Source organism: Ceratotherium simum, chromosome 3 (assembly GCF_057802395.1).
Source record: "Ceratotherium simum simum isolate JZ-2026a chromosome 3, ASM5780239v1, whole genome shotgun sequence".
Taxonomy (NCBI): Eukaryota; Metazoa; Chordata; class Mammalia; order Perissodactyla; family Rhinocerotidae; genus Ceratotherium; species Ceratotherium simum.
This window is the reverse complement of record NC_141902.1, coordinates 31,318,289-31,342,425: the sequence shown is the minus strand read 5'-3', so window position 1 is coordinate 31,342,425 and position 24,137 is coordinate 31,318,289. Positions and strand designations below refer to the sequence as shown.

General features: G+C 38.9%; 1 protein-coding gene and 1 pseudogene across 1 annotated transcript in view; one reads left to right on the top strand and one right to left on the bottom strand.

Annotated features, from left to right (window-relative positions):
- AVEN (apoptosis and caspase activation inhibitor) overlaps nucleotides 1-24,137 on the bottom strand; it is a 176,943-nt gene that overhangs the window by 112,713 nt on the left and 40,093 nt on the right. The window contains exon 3 of the mRNA XM_087429067.1: nucleotides 14,376-14,553. Within this exon, the coding sequence (XP_087285193.1) occupies nucleotides 14,376-14,553 (178 nt within the window). The remainder of the gene's footprint in view (nucleotides 1-14,375; nucleotides 14,554-24,137) is intronic.
- Nucleotides 3,499-4,788, top strand: LOC147917518 (lupus La protein homolog pseudogene; annotated as a pseudogene).

Here is a 24,137-nt window from a genome sequence, read left to right as displayed (position 1 = left end):
TGGGACCAATACAGTATACTGAGAAAAAATGATGTGAAGGTATTCTTTCCATTCCACTTCAGGTACGACGATACACTAAGAATATACAATGCTGGGCAGCCCCGGTGGCGCAAGTGGTTAAGTGCGCGCACTCCGCTGCGGCAGCCTGGGGTTCGCTGGTTCGGATCCCAGGCGCGCACCGACACACCCCTTGTCAGGCTATGATGTGGCAGGTGTCCCATATAAAGTGGAGGAAGATGGGCATGGATGTTAACCCAGGGCCAGTATTCCTCAGCAAAAAGAGGAGGATTGGCAGATGTTAGCTCAGTGCTGATCTTCCTCACACACACACAAAAAAAGAATATACAATGCAGTACCCTATATGTGTTTTAATCTTTTGAGTATTTCATCTTTCAATTGGAAAAAGTATTTTTGAGAGTTTTTTTCATCTAAAATACCATCAAATTAGTATTTGTTCATGATATTGGCTTTTTTTAACCAAAAGAATGGACAGCCACTGGGCAGTCCTTGGATCTGTCTCTTGCCTCAACAATGTTGGATGAAACAGACCCGAGGACTTACTCCCACTCCAGCCTCTGATCACCCTCCAACCTCCTCTCTAGCTGCAGGCTCCAGGACCATCTCCTTGCCCATCCCTTGCTTCTTAGACCAGTAATCATCATTTTTTGTGGTTAGCTCCTTATCTCCAATCAACCATGAGCTCCCAGATCCATCAGATTATTCTACCAAGGTCAAGGCTGCCATCACCCCCCTACCCCGGTCTACCTGTATCTGTGGGCTTCCTATACCTATCTCTCTTTGGACTTCTATAACAACTGCAAAAGTGTGGCCCGGGAAGGCAGGGAGCACTTCTTGCAAGGGTGCCAAGCACGTCTGGACAATACAAAAGCAGTACTGCAGCTGAATCCTCTTCCAGGACATACCGAAGCTGCCTCAAGATGAGCAGGGTCACACGCTAGCTGCCAAGGAAGCTGCCCTGGCCCCGGAGGAAACCATGAACCAGATCCTACTGATTCTGCATGCCCTGGATTCTGTCCACACAGACTCCCATGTCTGTGACTTCCTAGAGAAACACTTCCTGGACAAGGAGGTGAGACCCATTAAGGACAACCACCTGACCAACCTTCTCAGTCCGGCCCCAGGCAGGGCTGAGTGAGGTCTCTTGGAAAGGCTCACCTTAAGCATGACTAGAAGCCTCCCAGGGCAGCTCCCTGGCCTCTGGACTTCCGCCTGAGTCTCTGCCTCCAGCCCAAAGGCAGCTTCTTAACTGACCACAAACTCTCTCCCAGGCTGCAGACTAAGTATAAATAATAAAGCTTCTTTTTGCAGAAACAAACAAGAGAATGTGTATCTTAGATAGTGATACATACATCGATTTTAATGGATAGTATCAAGTGAAAAAAATACCAACTCGGAAGCCAGGCATACTTAAGTTTAAATCCTTATTCTGCTACATATTGGATATGTGAATTTTGTACAAATTATTTAGCATTGTTTTTAAGGCTTAGTTTCAGCATGTATAGAGATAATGAAATCTACCCTATGGTTAGAGTTACAAATCACTGATATAAAAAACAGCCTATGTAACACACCTTATACAGAACCAGCACGTGGTAGATGTTCAGGAAATGGTAACACTTATTACTGCCATCAGCTTGTTAGCTTAAGGTCATTCGCTGTCACAGGGTCACTAATGGCCACAGGGCACAGGGCTCCGTTTACACACACATCCTTTGCCTATTTACTTTAAACCTAGTCCTTCTGAGAACACTAGATGTGCTAACTTAATGCACTTGGGTAAAACAATATAGAACTATTGCAAAATTAAAAGCAGTCAGGAGAACAGATTTATAGAGTTGAAAAAAATTCCTTGATAGATCACTTTGCCTATCCCTATACAGCAGGAAGGACCACTGTTGAAGCCATTCCAGTCAAATGAGACCAAATGCATTTTGCAAAATTTCCAATCAACCCCAATTCTCTCTTAGATGCCTAGTTAACATCTCATGTACAAAACGCACACAAATATCTAATCTAAATCCTCTGCATTTGGGTAAGCACATTTCAGTTTCCTCCTTTTTCTTCAGGGCTTAGAACACATATGACATAATTATTAAATGACTTCTCAGACTTCTTTCCCTTAGCATCAAAATCCTGTCACCACACATCTATTCTTCCCATTTTTTCATGTTCCCTGTGTCACCTCTGTAGCTGTAGAGATTGAAAGAGGTCAACAAATCCCACAAAAGAAGCTAAATAAAAGAGAAAATGAGCTAATGGTCATTGTTTTTTATATCTAATTATACATGTCAGTACTATGCTTGGATATATTAATGACAACCCCCTGGTAATGGCCTGATTTCAAATATGACAATTAGCTTTTCTCCCCCCATCACACTTACACAGTATATTCTACCCCAATAGTTTGCTTTTCTTTGTCTATAATAATTCTTGACTTTTGTATAGCACTTTATAATTTTTGTGTGTGTGTGTGTGTGTGTGAGGAGATCAGCCCTGTGCTAACATCTGCCAAACCTCCTCTTTGTTGCTGAGGAAGACTGGCCCTGGGCTAACATCCATGCCCATCTTCCTCCACTTTATATGCGACGCCGCCACAGCACGGCTTGCTAAACAGCGCGTCGGGGCGCGGCCCCGGATCGGAACAGACGAACCCCGGGCCGCCGCAGTAGAGCGCGCGCACTTAACCGCTTGCCCACCAGGTTGGCCCCAGCACTTTATAATTTTTAAAATGATTCTTCATGATCCTCACAACCACCCTGGATTAAAGTAAAGCAGGTATTATTTCTAATTCAAGGTTAAAGGAGGTTCCAAGAGTTTCACTCCCTCAAGGGCATGTAGCTAATAAGCAACAACTAGAACCAGGACTCAGATCAACTGACCTCCATCAATCAAGTGCTCCTTCCATTCTACCACCAAAGTACATATACTACACTTCAGTTACACTTATGGAAACATATGACTTTGCTATCACAATCCTAAGTTTACAGTGGCCCTTCTCACAGCCTTTGAATTCATGTGTTTCATGCTTTTTATATTAGAACAGGTTCTACACTGACCCTCATTAAAGGCTTTGCCAATAGAACTCTTTTTATTCACTCTTTCTAGAGCAAGTAAAGAGAACTTATCAACGCCCACTTAAATATGATGTTGATCATAAGTATTTATTTGCTCTGCTTCCCAAAACCCTCCTTAAAATTATGGTAAATTTTTTAAAGAGAAGCATGAGTCCATAAGAATAAACAGACTGAGAGAGGAGACAGCAGCAGTTGAGAGGAATATGCTAGATGCTATTAGAATGCAGCACGCCAACTTGATGACGCAGATAGTCAGACATTTATCAACCAGAATAGTATCTGGAATACAAGTCAAATCCAAAAAGATTCACTAATGTGCTCTCATTACAATATTTCTAATAAGAACACTCTAAATTATCTAATAATCTAAATAAAGATTCAGTTCTTAAAATGAACTTGAGACATGGAGGTTATTGCTAGTGATCCTATGGCTCAGCTCTGGGGGACTAGGACCAGAAAGAAAACCACAAAAGCCGAAAATGGTGAGAGTGAAAAAAGGGCTAGTCTGGGACCAAAATCTGTCACCAAATCAAGTAGTATTTTAGTGACTTTAATTTGCCATGAGACAAATTTTTAAAGAAACAGATCAAACTGGATGAAAGCTGGGTACCTCTGGAGATAATAATAAAATTCAACAGGTTGAACTGCTTGACAATAGACTTTAATATAATAGAAGCATTGAGCAAATCAAAGAACTCATGGAAATAAATGAAGATAAAGCTAAATGCAGAAGATTTCCATGCAAACTTCTCCCTGATAAATAAAATGTTTCTGACGACTGATGAGTAAAAAAGTGATGTAAAAACAGATCCATTTATATGAAAGGCTTCCCAACTGGTGCAACCCTTGGTGACATAAAAGAAAGATTAGAAGATAAAGGTCAAGCACAAAATATTCAAATGAGAAACACATTACACAAAGCATTTAAGGGATCAATATTTGCAGTGTCTGATCTTGCTAAAAAGTTTATAGAAACTCCCCGACCAGAAGCATAAAGACACAGACCATCTAATACTTTTCAAGGAAGATTACCTTGCAAAAGAAAAAAGAAAAAGAAAGTGTAAGCTAAATTGAGAGCTAAACAAGAACACGAAGAAAAACAGAAGTGCTATACATGCTGAAATGAAATCTCTAGAAGAAAAGATTGGATGTTTGCTGAAATTTTTGAATGACTGAGATGATCAGACCTGTAGAGAAGAGCCACACTTCCTTTTCTCAAATCGTGGGGAAATAAAATGGATAGACTTTACCAGAGGAGCAAAAGGGGAAATAATTCTATTTAAAGAAAAGTTAAAGAAGCAGATAGAAGCTAGGTAAAGCCAAAGAAGCCAGTAATGGTAACCTACAACCAAGGAACAAAGACGAGATGTGGGAAGTACTAGGAGAGGTAGAAAGAGCAGAACTGAAAAAATTCATGGAGGATCAACAAGAATCTCTAAACAAATGGAAATCAAAAGGTCACAGATTTAAAGGAAAAGGAATTAAAGCTGCCCAAGCTGGGTCTGTTAGAGGAAAAGTACAGTTTTGGGGCAGGAAAATGAAAGTTGATAGTGATGATGAACAGGATGAAAATGATGCAGCTGGACCAGGAGAAACAGACAAAGAAGAACCTGCATCAACCATGCTGCGGGAGACCAGCGGGTTAGCAAACAAATTTCCAGGTATTTGGCTGCTTTTCTATTTGGAGATTTGAAAAAAGAAAATCAACTTAGGCTCACTTCTTTGTCAAGCTATAAAAAAGAAAGATTTTTTTTGTGTAGTTTTAACTTGTCTTTTTTTGTTGTTACCCAAATAAAGATTTTTTAATGTATAATTCTATTTGTGTTATTTCAAATGACTCAGATATCAAAGGGAAGGTTCTTCCACTAAATTACCTTTGTAATATGAAAATATATTAGTAACAACTAATAAAATAATACCATATAAAAAAAGAAAAAAATGAACTCAATCAGTGAGGGCAATACAAGGGACCTGCTGCTTCATGGGAAGAAAAGGTTCAAAGTTTAATTAAAAAGTAGAGGATGCTAGAATGATATGCTTTCTTTTCCCTTTCAGTGTAATTGCTGACAAAAGGATATAGAGGGAAACAAATCAAATATCATTATAATCAAAATCTACCCCCTAAAATTAACTTTTCTTAAAATTACAGTAAAGAAGATATATAATAGCTTTAAATGAAAATATACCTAGACAACTATGCTGACCAAACTGTAGTCTAATCATTTCATTTTTATTTGTTCCACTTAAAATAAACAGAGCTTATAGACTTGCACATAAAAGATTTTTTTTCCCATGTTTATCTTCAATATTGCTCCAGTGCATTGTGCTCATACTGTAAACATTTTTCTAACTCTGGTTATCTGTGACATCTTGAAAGGAAGAGATAAAGCATATGGCATGAATTCAATGACTCATCATCGGGGAAAAAAAGTAGGAGGCAGAAAAATTGCTTAAAGATCTAACGTTTTATGCCTGAATGTGAGAGTATGGTACCATTCTCAAAGCTCATGAAACATAACTTAGAACTGCAAGAATATTGCTCAAAAAGAAAAGCCAAAAGCATGATTATCTGTAAGCTGAAGGTTTAGAGAGAGTACTAAACAGAAGGCTGAAGACTCCCAATCCTACCAGAAAAGGTATGACTTCAAACAAACTAGTCCCGTTCCCATATCCTCCACTTATAAAAACGAGATGCCACTGCCCACGGCCAGAAATGCAAAGCAGGCAGCACCTGCGCGTTGAAGGCACCAGTTGACGCTGGCTGCAATGGACACCTCTCCAACAACGTCTCCCACGGTCCACGGTAGTAACTGAAATTCCACTAAATTCTGAGAAATCCATTGTTAAACTTTTTTTCCTTGTATAGAGAGAGATGTAAAATAAGACTAGGTAATAGAAATACACAGTTTAAAGAATAATTATTAAACAAACCTAAGTAACCATCCTCCAGGTCAAGAAATAGAATACTGCCAACATCACAGAAGTCTCCCCACCCCCACCGGCTATGTGCCCCTCCTCAGTCAGTACCCCTCATCTCTCCACTAGAGGTGACCACAATCCTGATTTTTGTAATAACTATTTCCTTGATTTTCATTTACCATTTAAATACGCATCCCTAAATAACACAGTTTACTTTTTCTCGTGTTTAAACTTTACATAAACAGAACTGTACTGAGATATTTTGTGGGTATGTAGTGTTTCCTTTACTTCACGTTATGCTTGAGAGATTCATCTACTTATCTATATCCATCTACTTATTCATTCCCTTAGTAATGGACACTTGAGTTGCTTCCACTGTGGCTCTTCTGAACAATACTGCTACAAACATTTGTGCACGTCTCCTGGAGCACATGTGATACAGTTTCTCTAGAGTATCTTCCAAAGGTGCAAGTGCCAGATCTTCAACTTCACTAGAAACTTAGAAACTATCTTCCAAAGTGAATATACCAACATACATACACATCAACTGTGTGTGAGACAGAAATTCACTCTTTGAATTAATTACCCTTCTGCAAAAATTCACTGTTACAGTCGAAATCCTACTAGGACAATAACAACACACTCAGCTAGATATACTCTTAGCAAAAGGTCTGTCTTCAAAATGGCATTTGAGAATTGGACCAGAGGTGTATGCACAGCACAGCTAATTCTGGAATAAAAAATAATGTATAAAGAACAATCCAAAGCATAGGGCCCTTGTCTGAGAAACCAAGCCTATCATCCATTGCAGTGACCACAATGGCCATCCTCCAGGGCACGTCGCAGACACAGAGATGAGGGAGAACAACAATGAACAACTACAGGTAGAAAAGTAGGGGAAAGGGGGAAAAATTTAATTTTATGACTTAACCTAAGACCATCAACTTTTAAATGCTCAGAGACTCAGACTATCACCACTGGTTATTCAATAAATAGACTCAATAATCAGTTATACCCAAGAAGAACTTTTAATTTCTCAGAAAAATGAAGATATATAAATCCTATTGGCAACCATTGCTATTATGTGTAACATTCAAGAAAAAAAAAAGAAATTAGACTTTGACTTTACTGAATACAGCTAATTAAGCTTCTATCAACAAATTTCAGATAAATACTAAATCTAGGCACCATAGTTATATATTGAGAAGTAAAATGTGTAGCAAATTTGGGATAAGATGCTGAGTTATCCAGCACTGTTACTCCTTTGTATTCTTGCATTTCCTACTGAGAGGAGTAGTATTGTATTGCCTAAGGTTAGACAGAAACATGACAGGATAGTATTCAAATCCAGATCTGTTCTAGTCAGAGGCCCGTGCGCCTTAAATTTTTTTTTTTTTAATTTTATTTATTTATTTTTTCCCCCAAAGCCCCAGTAGATAGTTGTGTGTCATAGCTGCACATCCTTCTAGTTGCTGTATGTGGGACGCGGCCTCAGCATGGCCGGAGAAGCAGCACGTCGGTGCGAGCCCGGGATCCGAACCCCGGGCCACCAGCAGCAGAGCGCGTACACTTAACCGCTAAGCCACGGGGCCGGCCCTCGTGCGCCTTAAATTAAACCACACTGACAAAGGAAAGACTATAACAGCATAAGCCAAACCTAAATGTCTAATCAAAATTTCAATGTTGGTAAGTTATTTCTAATTTTGCTTAATTTGGTAGTTAGTAAAGAAATTATACACTAAAAGAAAATAGAAAATGGAAGCAAAAAGGTTATATACTCTTCAGAAGACTAAAATGCAAGGTAGAGTAATTATGTCACCTCACTCCACTAATCTAAAATGGTTGTGAAAGTTTCAGCTATACAAGATAAATAAGTTCTAGAAATCTACCACACAGCATAGTGCCTATAGCTAACAATACCATACTGCGTGCTTAAAATTTGCTAAGAGGGTAGATCTTATGTTAAATGGTCTTATCACACACACATACAAAATGATAATAATAAAGAGAGTGGAAAACCAAGCTCATAGATACAGAGAACAGACTGGTGGTTGCCAGAGGCAAGAGGTGAGGGATGGACGAAATGGGCGAAGGGAGTCACAAGGTACAAACTTCCACTTATAAAATAAATAAGTCATGGGGGTGTAATGTACAGCATGGTGACTATAGTTAATAATACTGTATTGCATACTTGAAAGTTGCTAAGAGAGTAGATCTTAAAAGTTCTAATCACAAGACAAAAAATTCTGTAACTATGTGTGGTGACGAATGTTAACTAGACTTATTGTAGTGATCATTTCACAATATACATAAATATCGAACCATTATATTGTATACCTGAAACTAATATGTCAATTATACCTCAATAAAAAAAATAATAGTAATAATAAAGGGGGCAGGAGGAAACTTCGGGAAGTGATGGATATGTCTATGGCAGCCTTGATGGTGGTGATGGTTTCACAGGTGAAAACTTATCCCCAAACTCATCACGTTATATTAAATATGTACAGCTTTTTACATGTCACTCATACCTCAATAAAGTGGTTTAAAAAAATAAAATGGTTGTGAAAGAATGTAGCAACCAATAAAATTTAACACACTTCAGAAAACAAGGTAAAATTTGAACTTTTAGGTGAAAATATAAGAGAACACCTTTGTGATCTTGAGGGAAAGACGGATTTCTCAAACAAGGCATAAAACAGCATAAACTGTAAGATAGAAAATTGATAAATTCAAGTACATTAAAATTTAAAACTATGCACCAAAAGACATCATTACAAAAGTAGAAGTCACTCTCATGTTAGAAGAAGAAATTTGCAAATATAAACATCAAAAGATAAGTATTAAGATTAAAAATATTGATAAGTCGATAAGAAACAAGCCAAATGGCCAAAGAATTTGTGCAGGTAGTTCACAGAGAAGCAAGCAAGCACGCACGGCAAATAAAGATGCTCAACCTCAACAGTTAACTAAGGAAACACAAATGAAAATTCCAATGACCAAGTCCTCCACACTAGCTCAGAGCCAGTCACTGTCATGTTTGTACACTAGAATACATCACCATCATCATCTACAATCCCTGCCCCCACCAAATCTCAACATCAAACATTCTACTCTACAGCCATCACTTGCTACCTTTCCCACTCACACTCCACTAAGGAGGTCAACAATCCTTCTGCACAGAGGAACCTATAGTCTGTCAATCCCACTTCCTTTTCTTTGCCCCTCACCTCTCTCATGCCTGCACTGCCCTCTTTATCCAGCTTAAATTCAGTGTCACTCATTCTAATCACCCTCTTTTCCATTTCTCACTTCATTGCATTTGCTTGGCTAAACCATAATCATGATTTAATCCTACTCTCCATTCCTCTATACCACCCATACAGCAGAAAGGGAACACGGAAAAACACACCTCTTCTCACCTTAAATTCATGAACACCAACCTCCAATGGGCCTCTATTACCACCCAGCAACCATACCATATTTTCCTATTTCATTCATTCTTCCACTCGCTAAACAACTATTTCTTACCTTCTACTTTTTCATACTTGCAGTACCTCCTCCTTGACTCCCACTCACAACTTTCTTATTTCACTAAGAAAATAGAAGCAGTTAGAAGAGAATTTCCTCAAGCCTCTATTGCATCTACCCACCTACCTATATCCACACCCATAGGTTCTGCCTTTCCTCCAACTACAACTGAACAACTGTCCAAGCCTCTAGCAATGGGTACTCCCTCCACCTGTACAATAGATTCCATCACCTTACGTGTACCAGACAACGTAAATCTAGCAATTCTCATCTCTCCTCATATTATTTTTGCCCTCTTTTCTGGATCATTCTATCAACAATAAACATGCTGTTACTTCTCCCATCTTTAAAAAACATGTCTTGACCTACTTCCCCCACCAGTCCATTACTCCCCTTCCCTTTATAACAAAACTCCTTAAAATTAAGAGTTGTTTACACTTGCTGCCTCAAATGTCTCTCCTCTCATATTCTTTTCAAATCCAAGAAAGAACTTATCCTACCACTCCAACAAAACTGCTCTTGTCAATATCACTAGCAACCTCATGTTGTTAAATTCAACTGTCAATTCTTGGTTGTCATCAGCGGCGTTTGACACAGATCCCTCCTCCTTCCCGGAAACACTTGAAGACACCACAGTTTCTTAGTTTTTCCTCCTGCCACTCATGCTCAGTCTCCTTTGCCAGTTTATTCTCATCTCCCTAAACTCTAGACACTGTGGTGTCCATGGATCAGTACTTTTCTAGCTATTAACTCCCTTGGTCATCTCATGCAATCTCATAACATTAAATGTGGCTGGCATCACCCAAATGTGTATCTCCAATCTGGACCTGGATCCTGAACCCCAGGTGCCTTTATCCAACAGCCTGCTTGATATTTCCTGTGGGATGTGTACTGGGTCTCTTCCACTTGCCACTCCAGATTCACCCTCCATCTTTCTCCTCCCTGTTCTGCCCTGGGAGGTTGACATGAATATGGATGTCATAGCCCTGTATCCATGTATATGGATGACAGCAACAGGCTTCCCTTGCCTTCTGGCCCCCAGTAGGTTAGGCTTATGGGAAGCCCTGGCGGGAGAATGGAGGAGAAAAAGAGTGTAAGACCAGAGTATTTATTCCCCTTTCTCTCTCCCTGTAGAGTCACCTTCACTGGCTAGATCTCTTGACCAAAGACGATTCATCCTCTCAAGGTAAATTTTTCTACATGAAGCTCTCCTTGCGAGTTTCAGTAACCCGAGGTGGTAACATCTCTGCCATTACCTGCCCTCCCAATACAGCACTATCTCTGTGCTTTCACTGTGTCCCACCCATATCTTTGTAAATGATTCCTTTGTTAAAACTTCCTTCTAATTATATCAGGTGTGCCATCTATTTCCTGCAGGAACTCTAATACAGATGTCTATCTCAATTTTCACACATGCAAAACCGAGCACCTCCTATAGTTTTACCCATCTCAATTAATGGCAACTCCCTTCTAGCTGTTCAGGGCAAAACTCGGGCATCATCCTTATAATCTTTTTATCTCCACCCCACATTTCTAGGTCCTATATGCTCTTCCCTCAAAATAGATCCAGAACCCAACCATGTTTCACCACCTCCACTGCTACCACCCCAACCACAGCCACCATCATTGCCTGTCTGGATTACTGCAATAGCCTCCCACCTGCTCCCTCCTGCACCTGTCTTCAGTTCATTCCAACACAGCAGCCAGAGGGATCCTGTCAAACATGAGTTAGCTATATCACTCTTCTCTTTAAAACCCTCTGGTGGTGGCTCATCTCAGAGTAAAAGCCAACATCTTTGCCACAGTTTACAAGTCTCCATGTGATCTGGCCACATAATGCCTCTCTGATCTTATCACCTACTTGCTCACTTTGCTCCAGCCATGCTGGCCTTCCTTGCTATTCCCTACATTCCTACCTCAAAGCCCTTGAACTTGCTATTCCCTTGTCTGGAATATTCTTCCCACAGATATCCTCAATGCTTGCTTCCTCACACCTTCCTCTTTTTTTTTTTTTGCTGAGGAAGGTTTGCCCTGAGCTAATGTCTGTTGCAATCTTCCTCTTTTTGTATGTGAGCCACCATCACAGCATGGCCATTGACAGATGAGTGGTGTAGGTCCACACCCAGGAACCGAACCCAGGTCAACTAAGTGGAGCATGCCGAACTTAATCACTAGGCTGGCCCTTCCTCAGGTCTTTATTCAAATCTCACCTGCTCAGTTAGAGCTTCTCTGGTCACCCTTTCTAAAACTGTAACAGCCCCTCCCCACTTTATTTCTATCCTAAGCAATTATCACCATTTAACATCTTATACACTTTCCTTTTCTTTTTTTATCGTGTGTCTCCACCCTCTAGAATGTCAACTCCATGAGGCAGGTGTTTTTGTCTGTTCTGTTCCCTGCCATAAGCTCAGCCTCTAAAACAGTACCTGGAAATTAGTGGGCGCTCAAATAATTGTTGAATGAAGCGAGCTAGATACCATTCAATCAATTGGCCACAATTAAAAAGTCCAACAGGACTACGTAGTGGCAAAGATGGTGAACACCAGGAATTCTAGCTCATCTCCACTTTGGAGAGCAATTTGGCAATATCTAGAAACGTTTATGATGTGCACGCCTAACAAACTAGTGATATTTTTTCTGGGTTGTGTATTTATTTACACAAACAAGGACAGTATACTAAAAATCAGTATCATTCCAAGGAGTATGGTCAGCCTATCTAGAGGATATTCTTAATATTTTATGATCACACAACAAACTCCACCTCTCAAAAGTGAACCAATACAGCCCTACTCCAATATATATGAAGAAAGTACCATAGCTCTTCTCGGGCTTATGCTATAGTGAAAAGAAAATGATACATCAGCAGCTGAGTGGGGAAGAAATGTAAGCACATATTAAAAGATGTGACAATTGCAATCTCCCAAAAAACCAATCACAGATAAATAAGCCACTTAAGAAATCAGCAAACAAAGACAGACTACAAGAAACATATATATAAGACTCAAACCATGCCAGGTTTTAAGTTATAAATAAAATGCTAAAACAACCAAAATCATAAGCAATGCGCATAACTGTTGGGTTAGACTAGAATTTTGAATCACCTTCAAACACTTATGCAGTATCTTTTATTGCCAGATACTGTCCTAGTAACTGACTACACTATTGATTCAATTAAATCCACTGGTAGTCCACATGCTAATTTTATTGCACTACTTCAATTCCAACCCCCACCCGCCGCCCCCAGAAATCTTTAAGCAAAACAGCTGATACAAATGTAAACTAACCAGCCCACATTTGACCTTTCTCCTACCTTGAAGAAAAGTGCTTAAAAACCCATAATTGGCCAAAATGCAGGTAACAAGAGGGGAATATTCATCTGACTGGCAAAAGATGAGTTACCAGTCTCTAGTCAGTGAGTTGATGCCATCAGCAAACCTCTACTTAATGGGGTTACACTATGTATAGCATAGAACATAATGACCCCAGCCTGGATCTGCTCTTCTGACTCACACTCTTGATACTCTCTCCACTCGCCTCTTTCTTTCCTACTCAAAGACTTTATTCTAGTAAGTTGGAAGAGAATTCATCACTTTATGATTTGTAATCTGGTATAGGCATTCAAAAATGGAGGTAGATGAGAAAAAAGAAAGAAAGAACTCAACAGCAACATAAAAGTTGGGGGGAAGAGGGAATTCAACACAAACTGTCCGAAAATATTATTCTCATTTTATTTCTCTGCTTCTCACATCTTCATCCTTTAATTTTTTTTTAACCTGGTAATATTTTTTTTTATTGAGATAATTGTATATTCACATACAGTTGTAAGAAATACTACAGAGAAATCTCATACACTTGGCCCAGTTTCCCCCAATGATAACATTTTGCAAAACTATAGTATAATATCACAACCAAGATATTGACATATTGACACTGATACAATCCACTAGTCTTATTCAGATTTACCCAGTTTTATTTGCACTCATTTGTCTGTAAGTTCCACACAATTTTCTTACTTGTGTAGGATTTTGTATCCACCACCACAGTCAAAATATCGAACAGTTCCAGCACCGCAAGGATCTCTCATGTTGCCCTTTTACAACCACATCCACCTCCCACGCTCCCACCCCTAACTCCTGAAAACCACTAGTCTAACCTCTATGCATCCTCTAAATTCTTATGCTGCACTCTAGTAGAGAGAAGCCATCTATACAACCAGCCCTGCTCCACTATTTCCAGTGACTACTCTCCAGACTCACACTGCTGCACATCACTCCAGGTGGAGTCTGCCTTAAGAAACAGCTGGTCATAGAAGGAGTGAGTTTTTCACCTTATTAATAGAGAAGACCATCCAAAAGCAAAAGAGAAAAGTTTTGGTGTTCAGGTGCATTTGGCTGTAATATGTGCATATCCACTAATATGCATATTCTTGGCTATAAAAGAAGGAAAAAAGAACATATATTCTAGAAACTTTATAAAGCTTTGTATAAACATAAGTACTGATTCCTCTGAAATCAAAGAAAACACTTCTGTTTCTCAGACTATCCAATTTAGATGGGCATAGTTCAGAATTTTTCATTTCTATAAAGCTTTTTATCCATTTCCACCAGGACTTAAGTCATTTTACATCAATACATGGAAACCCTGACTTCCACTTAAGGAAATGTCATTTTTCCCTTGCAAACCATTAGACACACTGTCCTTTACTTGAATTTAAAATCCAAAGAACAAATGATGAATTTCTAGTTATTAAAATACCATTTAAAAAGGAACATAAATAAAGTGTCTATGCAACTTTCACAGCACTGGTTTCCATGCAACTGGAATTCATACCTGCAGAGCTGAGGAGAACACTGAAATCCGTCCCCCTCTGTGATTCTCCACTTTCGTTATTGACCTCTTTTTCAATATCTTGATATCGATCCCAGTTAGAGACTATCTTTCTTTTAGAATAATTTTCCTGTTCATCATTCTCTTCTCCATAGGTCTCTGCATCACTGTCATCTTCAACCTGCAATGATTAGAGACAAATCAATAAGCAGGCAGTGGAAATCTAGACCTTACCAGCTTAGCAGTAAATACAACAAAAAAATAGTACATAGGTATCATGATAAAAGTACATTTATAGACTAAGCTTTATGAGGATATTAAACAATATTTCAAGAGAACCCCATTATACCAGAGTGCACTTTCAGAGTAAACTTTTCATTAAGTTTTGAAAGGGAAATCTGGCAAGTTCCTACCTAAAAATTTGTGTAACTGGTATCTCTAAAGTCTCCCCAAGTGTGTCCTATTTCAATAGTTGTTTCTTTTTTGTTTTGTTTTGTTTTTGTGAGGAACATCAGCCCTGAGCTAACATCCATGCTAATCCTCCTCTTTTTGCCAAGGAAGACCGGCTCTGAGCTAATATCTATTGCCAATCCTCCTCCTTTTTTACCCCAAAGCACCAGTAGATGGTTGTATGTCATAGTTGCACATCCTTCTAGTTGCCGTATGTGGGACGCGGCCTCAGCATGGCCGGAGAAGCGGTGCGTCGGTGCATGCCCGGGATCCGAACCCGGGCCGCCAGTAGCGGAGCATGCACACTTAACTGCTAAGCCACAGGGCCGGCCCTCAATAGTTATTTCTTATTGAAATAATCAAGGCTGTAAGTCTTAAACTCAAAGGACTTTAGGATGTAAATCAACTCTTTCAATTTACAGCTTTTACAAACATACCCCATAAATATGTTTTATAAGCTTTAAATGGGAACCCTGCTCAGATGCATTCTAGAGAAGAGTTTCCAGTCTCAGGCATGAAAAGCTTAAGAGAGCAGGCAGAAAAACGCAGAATGTGAGAAATTACAAAGATAAAGCGCCTATTTCTTCAACAAATAAATTGCAAGGGAAACAATGGTGGGGGAGGAGGGAGAAACCTATAGATTAAAAGAGCTTAATGGACACACAACCATTTGTAATGTCAGGAACTTATTTGTACTCTGATTCAAACAACATACCTAGAGGAAATCACTTATGAGACAACTGCAGAAATGCAAACAATGACTGGATATTTGATTATATTAAGGAAATACTATTATTTTATTTATTTATTGTTTTGTGTGGTACCAGTATTGTAATTTTTTTAAACGTTCTTATCTTTTAGAAATAAATGTTGAACTATTTATGGATGAAAAGATATGACATGTGAGATTTGCTTCAGAATAATGGGTGGAGAGGAATGGTGGGTACAGATGAAATAAACTGGGCATAACTGATCATTGCTGAAGCTGGATGATGGGTACATGGAAATTCATTATATTATTCTATCTACTTTTGTATGTGTTTGAATTTTCCACAATAAAAAATTAAATTTTAAAAAAGAGACATGCATATCTCTCTAAAGACATGGTTCAAAGAAGTATCCCAAAGATCATAAAATCCTTATCAAGAGAAAAACTTGTAAAATATATTAAAACAACCCATCTGTACAGGATGGGTTAGTATAGATTTTTTTTTAATAAGTTTTTATTAACACAGAAACAGAACATGTGCATTGCAGAAAATTAGGAGGAAGAGACAAGCAGAAAAAATAAAAACCCCACATTCCCATCACCTGGGAGTACCACTACTAACACCTTAGTATATATACTTTCAGACATTTTCCTATGTATACATTTATATACACTTTTGTTTTTCATAACCAGATTTTTTCATCAACATTCTCCATTTCAGTACACTTCATTTCACATAACACCCAGACTATTTCCCCATATTTCCCTAGTGGACCCAAAAAATTTCCTTTATAGCTGGTTTGTTCAAGCCAGTATCCAACTCAAGAGCATGCATTGTATCTCACTGTTTGTCCCTTAAGTCTTTTTGAATCTAGCACGATCTCTCTTTTATGACATAGATTTATTGAGGAGACCAGCACAAGTAGAGTGCAGAAAGACTCATCTTCTGTCTGGCTGCTTCCTTCTGGTATTTGTTTCTAGATTAGTTTACATGAAATATCAGATTTAAAAAAATCTAAAAAAGGTAAGTGCCCGATGGAGTCAAGTTAAATATTTTTTGGCTAAAACACACATTATAGATGGTGCTCTGAACTTTATGTTACATCACATCAAATGACAGATGATAAATGGCTGAGCCAACATAAGTATGCTAAGATTAACCACCGAGTTTGGGGGAGGAAATCTGATCCACCCACTGCACACACAGGTTTTCCCCCCTTGCATCCAGGAAATTGTGTGTGTGGTGTTATTTTGGTTCACTACAAATTTCCAGTTCCCCATCAACCGTTCACCTCACAAATTTAACACTAGTCAATAATCCTCATCTAAATCAAATTTCATTAGTTTTCATGAAACGACGGAGTAATTGATCTTTCAAGATCATTCTCAACCCCCAAATATCATCATAAGCCTCCTCGACAGCATAAAAAGATGGCAATCCACATTATAATCTAGGGATTGCAAAGACTGCCCGAAACCTAGAGGTTTCCCACCATTCCTGCAAGTTTCTCAGAACCAAAAGATGCTGGCAGATTAAGGGCATGTGACTGAAGGAGATCTGCTACATAAATAACAAATACTAGGAACATTCTAAAGAAAATAGCTTTGTAACTGATGACAATTGGGGAGATGGAACTACAGCTAAAAATACTAGCAGGGTTTAATCTGGGAAAATCCAATATTCTTTTGTCGGCCCACTGGGCGAACAGAATTCAGAAAGATTTCTCCAATTAATACAAAACTTCTGAACATAGTTAAACACATGGCAAAAATATAAACCTGGGCAAAATAATTAGCTTGATGCAAAAGAGGATTATGATCTGAAACACCTAAGGGACTATTAACACAGTGAAACAAGCACTGAAATCGGAGGCAGAAGACCTAGAGAGAATTAACGGCCCTGCCATCACCATCATTTAATATTTACAAAGTGTTTCTAATAGGCTGGGCCTCACACAGCTGAATGATTCACTAATCCCCAACTTAGAGGAATCACTGAACAAGGATCTTATTACCCCTGCCCAACTGCAGAGACAAGAAGAGTTTTCATTAGCCTCCATCACAAGAGGATATTAAGAAGTAATAAAGTTTAGAAGACATTTGATGTAACTTAGAGAAAGGTGTATCTTAAAAACTCCTAGAGATCTTAAGTTTGGTTCATTTTGCAAAAATCTAGGACAAAAGAAAATATACAAAGTCCCATGATGGAGAGAAAGAACCGAATAAGAAAATACTGATGAAATCAATATGAAAACTAAATAGCAAGGCATCATTATTATGCTAACGTCATCATTATGAAATTGGTCTGGTGTATACTGAAAACTTGATGACACTGATGAAAGAAACTGAAGACGACACAAATAAATGGAAAGATATTCTGTGCTCATGGATTTGAAGAACTAATATTGTCAAAATGTCTGTACCACCTAAAGCAATCTACAGCAATCCCTATCAGAATTCCGATGGCATTTTTCACAGAAATAGGACAAAAAATCCTAAAATTTGTATGGAACCACAAAAGACCCCAAATAGCAAAATCACTCTTGAGAAAGAACAACAAAGCTTGAGTCATCATACTTCCTGATATCAAACTCTCTCACAAAGCCATACCAGTCAGAACAGTAGGGTACTGGCATAAAGCCAGAAACATGGATCAATAACACAGAATAGAGAGGCCAGAAATAAATCCATGCAAATATGGTCAATTTATTTATGAGAAAAGAGACAAGAATATACAATGGGGAAAGGAGAGTCCCTTCAATAAACGGTTAGGGGAAAACTGGATAGCCACATGCAAAAAAATGAAACTCAACCTCTATTTTATACCATATGCAAAAATTAATTCAAAATGGATCAAAGACTTGAACATGAGAACTGAAACCATAAAACTCCTAGAAGAAAACATAGGCAGTAAGTTCCTTGACATCGGTCTTGGCAATGATTTTTTGGATTTGACAACAAAAGCAAAGGAAACAAAAGCAAAAATAAACAAGTGGGACTACATCAAACTAAAAAACTTCTAAACAGCAAAGGAAACCATCAACAAAATGAAAAGGCAACCTACAGAATGGGAGAAAATATTTGCAAATCATGTATCTGATGTGGCCTCTCCTCCCATAACTGATTTTACTTTTTTTTTTATATAATTTTATTTATTTATTTTTTCCCCCAAAGCCCCAGTAGATAGTTGTATGTCATAGCTGCACATCCTTCTAGTTGCTGTATGTGGGACGCGGCCCCAGCATGGCCGGACAAGCGGTGTGTCGGTGCGCACCCGGGATCCGAACCCCGGCCGGCAGCAGCGGAGCGCGCGCACTTAACCGCTAAGCCACGGGACCGGCCCCCATAACTGATTTTAAAAGCAATTGTATAAAACAATATGTCTATATTTCTATATGCTATATTTTCTATATGTATAGAGACCCAACAATACACGTGCCAATAACAGCAAAAACGAGGTGGGTGTGGGGCCAGCCCAGTGGCATAGCGGTTAAGTGTGAGCGCTCAGCCTCGGCGGCCGGAGGTTCGCAGGTTTGGATCCCTGGCGTCCACAGATGCACCGCTTGTCAAGCCATGCTGTGGCAGCGTCCCATATAAAGTAGAGGAAGATGGGCACGGATATTAGCCCAGGGCCAATCCTCCTCAGCAAAAAGAGGAGGATTGGCGACGGATGTTAGCTCAGGGCTGATCTTCCTCACAAAAAAAAAAAAAAAAAACATTAAAAATTTGAAAGAGGTAGGTGGTGTAACCAGACTGAAGAGTCCAATCGTCCAGGTTCTTGGTGAGTGTAAGAGAGGAATTCAGACACCGACACAATGGCAACAGCAAGCAAGCAAAGATTTATAAGAGGAAAGGTCAGATACACTCCAAGTGAGGAGCAGGCAGTGCCAGAGAATGCATCTGCCCCGGGTCTTGGGATAGTTTTATTTTTATTTGGGCTGTTTAGGAGAGAATTAGCATTATCTGGTTATCCACCAGTAATTGTTTTTCCTCCACCCACACGTCAGGAGGGGGAGTTCTTGACCTTCTAGGGGAATTTCCGGAACTGTCATGGCAGTCATCCCCCGTGGAAGGGGGGCTAAGGCATATGGAATTTGTATGTAAATTAAAGAAAGGTCAATGTCCTCTAGAAGTGTCTAGCAGAAGGCTTTGTATGTGCTTTTTGTGCACTCATTATTTTTATCCTCGTGGTTGATGGCCTCATACTCCCGTGGTGGCATCAGGCAGGTCTCAGTTCCCCTTTATCTGCATCTTGTAGGATGCCAGCAAGACGCTTCACTGATGCAGCAAGGTCTCCAGCCATGATCCCCCACTCATGTCTGGATGCCAGCAAGACGCTTCACTGATGCAGCAAGGTCTCCAGCCATGATCCCCCACTCATGTCTGGATGCCAGCAAGACGCTTCACTGATGCAGCAAGGTCTCCAACTATGATCCCCACTCATGTCTACCTAGCTACCTACCTCGAGGAGCAAAACTGTATTACACTAAGGAAATGATTCCATATGGGAACTCAAATATACAGAAACAAATGAAGAAAACTGGAAATAGGCGATAAGAAGGCTAATATAACAAAAGCAATAAATATATGCTTACTCTTCTTCTCTCATATTCTTTAAAATTACGTAATGTAATAATTATAACAATGTACTGTTGGTTTTGTAACATAGACACAATATATTACAACAATAATGCCACAAAAAGGGAGAAGGGGAATAGAGCTATATAGGAGTAATGTTTCTATCCCTCATTGGAATTTAGTATAAATCTGAAGCAGATTCTGATAAGTCAAAATGTATACAGTAATCCATAGAGCAACCACTAAGGAAATGACTAAAAAAAAGGTGAAAAAGTCATTAAAGGAATTAAAATGTTACATTACAAATATTCACTTAGTGCAAAAGAAAGCAGTAAAGGAGGAACAGAGGAACAAAATACATATGAGACAAATGGAAAACAGAAAGCAAAATGGCAGACATACATATCTAACTATATCAATAATAACATTAAATGTGAACAGATTAAACAATTCAATCAAAAAGGCAGAGACTGGCAGAATAGATTTTAAAAAATCGAACTATATGCTGTCTACAGGAGACATTAGATTCAAAGATAAAAATATCATTATAGTAAAGTGTGGGATGGAAAAAGATATTCTATACAAACAGTGTGCAAAAGAGAGCTAGAGTGGCTACACAAATATCAGACAAAATAGACTTTAAGGCAAAAACTGTTATGAGACAAAGAAGCACTTTATACAATAAAAGGGTCAATCAGAAAGATACAACTATAAACATATACACACATGCTCCTAACAATAGAGCCCTACCATATATGAAGCAAAAACTGACAGAACTGAAGGGAGAAACAGACAATTATAGTTGGCGACTTCAGCACCCCACTTTCAATAATGGCTAGAACAACTAGACAAAAGGTACCCTATGCACAACAGAACCACTACAAAGATTTACTCACTGAAGCTGTGGTCCTAGTTAACTTACAACAATAACTTACACTCACTTACAATCTGCCTAATTAACTGGCCAGCCAATAACAGTATGTTTGGGCAACATCATTTATTAAATATTTAATAAATAATTCTTACCTTTTCTTTCAAAAAAAGCAACAGTCTGCCAAGAGAATAGTTAAAGATTATCATGAAGAGCCCTTAGATAAGCCAGTAAAATTTGGGAAGTTACTAATAATACATAACAACTAGACAATAGATCCTATTTAAAGCCTTTTATACTCAGGAACTTAGCTTTTGAAGGCCTCTGTTCCACTTTCTTCTGGAGTAAATGGGTAGAAAAGGCTTTTCTGTTGAAAACAATCAATCACACATTTTTCAACAACCTCCTATGTTCCTCAGAAAATGTAATTATACCATAGAAGGGAACAGGTGGGATAGAAGGATGAGAGAGAACATAGTTAAGGAAACCCTACAACAGAAAGTCACTGGAGAGCCGGCCCCGTGGCTTGGCGGTTGGGTGCGCGTGCTCTGCTACCGGCAGCCCGGGTTCAGATCCCGGGCGCACACCGATGCACCGCTTGTCCAGCCATGCTGAGGCCGCATCCCATATACAGCAACTAGAAGGATGTGCAACTATGACATACAACTATCTACTGGGGCTTTGGGGAGAAAAAGGGAAAAAAAAAAGGAGGAGAATTGGCAATAGATGTTAGCTCAGGGCCAGTCTTCCTCAGCAAAAAGAGGAGGATTGGCATGGATGTTAGCTCAGGGCTGATCTTCCGCAGAAAAAAAAAAAAAGAAAGAAAGTCACTGGAAACTAATTTCAGTAATCAATTAATAATGTCAAATATATCCAACCAAAAATGTTGCAATGTGTATAACTGGAAAATTATATTAATTCACCCTGCTTTAAAATTTTGAAATGTTATCAAGCTTTAAAGTATATCATCATTAGTTAATAGTCTATCAGCCTCCATATTTGTAACCCTATTAAGGTCAATTTTATCTTACATAATCATTTGGACCATAAGCAGCAATTGATGCTTCACTATTTAAAAAAATTATCTTTTCAACAACAGAAAACATCATAAACCACCGTAATTAAAGAGTTCAATGACAGCTTTCAGTATTAGAGAAGTGTGCTAGCAAAATAATTCCTATTATTTCAAGAAGCTAAATTTCAATAAAAGATTGAATAAAAATATATATATACTATATACCTAGTATACAGATATACTAAGAAGGATGTTTCCATTTGTCATCATATATTAAATAAAATACACATTAGAGCATGATCATATTTGAAAAAATTAGTAAATGCAATATATGGCATATATCTAAATTATCTACTAAGCCCAGAACAATGGCTCTGAGCTCCAAAATACTGTGGCCATTAAGAAGGGGAAAAAAGTGATCCAGACTATTTTCAAATTCAACTGTTCCTCTAGCAAGAGAATTATATACAGCTTCCTTTCTTGTCCTTCCTCATGATCAGTATGTATGTGGGAAAGAAGAGAGGAGAGGGGAATCTGAGAACAGAAAAAATACTCAAACCAGCTCTTCAGTGACACTCCTCACAGGCCTCCTCACTTACTCCGAGTCCTTACATCTTTCCCCAAGGGCCTGTATCTTTCTCCAGGGCATTATTTTGTTTCAGAGAGTTAGCTAAAAATAGGAGACATAGAAAAGTAATTACCATTTGCCGGCAGCCCACACAAGGGCTAGACTATGGGATATCTTACTGTAAAGACCTTGAGAGTTTTATGCTTCCATGATTTAAGGGTAGTCTGGGAAATGTGACTGCAGTAACTTTCATTGGACTAAATGATGATTTTAAACTAGACTTCGTGGAAGTCCTTTTATGGAAAGGGGGGAGTGTAGCAATAGAATCAGTTTCATTTTATCTGCTTGACAGCTTGAGCTTCATGTAAGAATTCAGGCTAAAAAGGGTTTAAAAACTACCACATTAATCAACCTTGCAAGTCCCAACTCCCAGGTAAAATTCTATGACCTATTTTAACGTCAACAATTTTTCTAGTATAGAAGGCACTAAATGGAACTGTAACAGAGACGATTTGCTTCTTCGTGTGCTTATGATCTAAGAAAAAAGATAGTGTTTTGCTTTGTAAATCTATTGAACACAGGGACACATACAATAACTAGAGATGCAACTAAGAGGCCTTCACGTAAAAACTTCCCTTTGTTAAAAACATTTAATTAAAAGGTTTTATATACACAAAAATAATCAGCCTTTATATGAAGGCTGCACGTAGACTCTGAGCATTCTTGGGTAAGCTCAGTGTACAAAACATCCTCTCCTCGACCCCAGCCACTGACAGCTCACCCTTCTCCCTAAGAGGGCAAGCGGTCCTTCAGGAGCATCTGCCTCTGTTCCATCTTCCTTGGGATTTCACTGCATGGGCTTAATGCTGGAAATGCCCAGATTTTCTTTTGACTCTGTCTCAGTTAAATTTTCTCCTGTCCTATCCACCAGCACAGGACTGGTTTCCTTGGTTACTGAGGTTTTAATGTCATCACCTTGCACTTTCCAGAAAAGTCACAGATCCTTAAACAGCTGTTGTTTATCTGGCCAACTTTAAGACACTCCTCAAACCCTCAAGTCACCAGAGGGAGAGAACTTAATTAACATGCAAAGAAATACTGAACTAGAAGGATCCTGGGTAGCCCTGGTCCTCCCTCTGCCCTCAGCAAGGTCATGTAGAAATCACATTGGGCCAGTCTCCCCTATGCCTGGGTCTGTGCTTATGTTCTCTACCTGAATTAACCCTATTGCTCCGTTCATAAGCACAAACTTCCAATCTCTTAACCATTATTATTGTTTGTTCTAACTTTCTTAAATTTACCACGACCTTTTTTAGTGGTTATAATCAAAATGGACTCGGTGGATGAGACTTGGCCAGGGCCACCTCCACCTCATCACAAATTCTGAAAATAGAAATAGTCACCTTTATAGTTCCTTCTCAGGACACATTTCTTCCTTTAAATATAACTCGAAGTGGCACTTATCTTTCCACCTGTCTAGCCTACAGTCTATCCCAAGAGGACGGCTTTTGTTCCTTGCACTGCTCAATTGTCAACACGCCTTCAACACGCATTTCCCGAGCAGTTTACTGAGC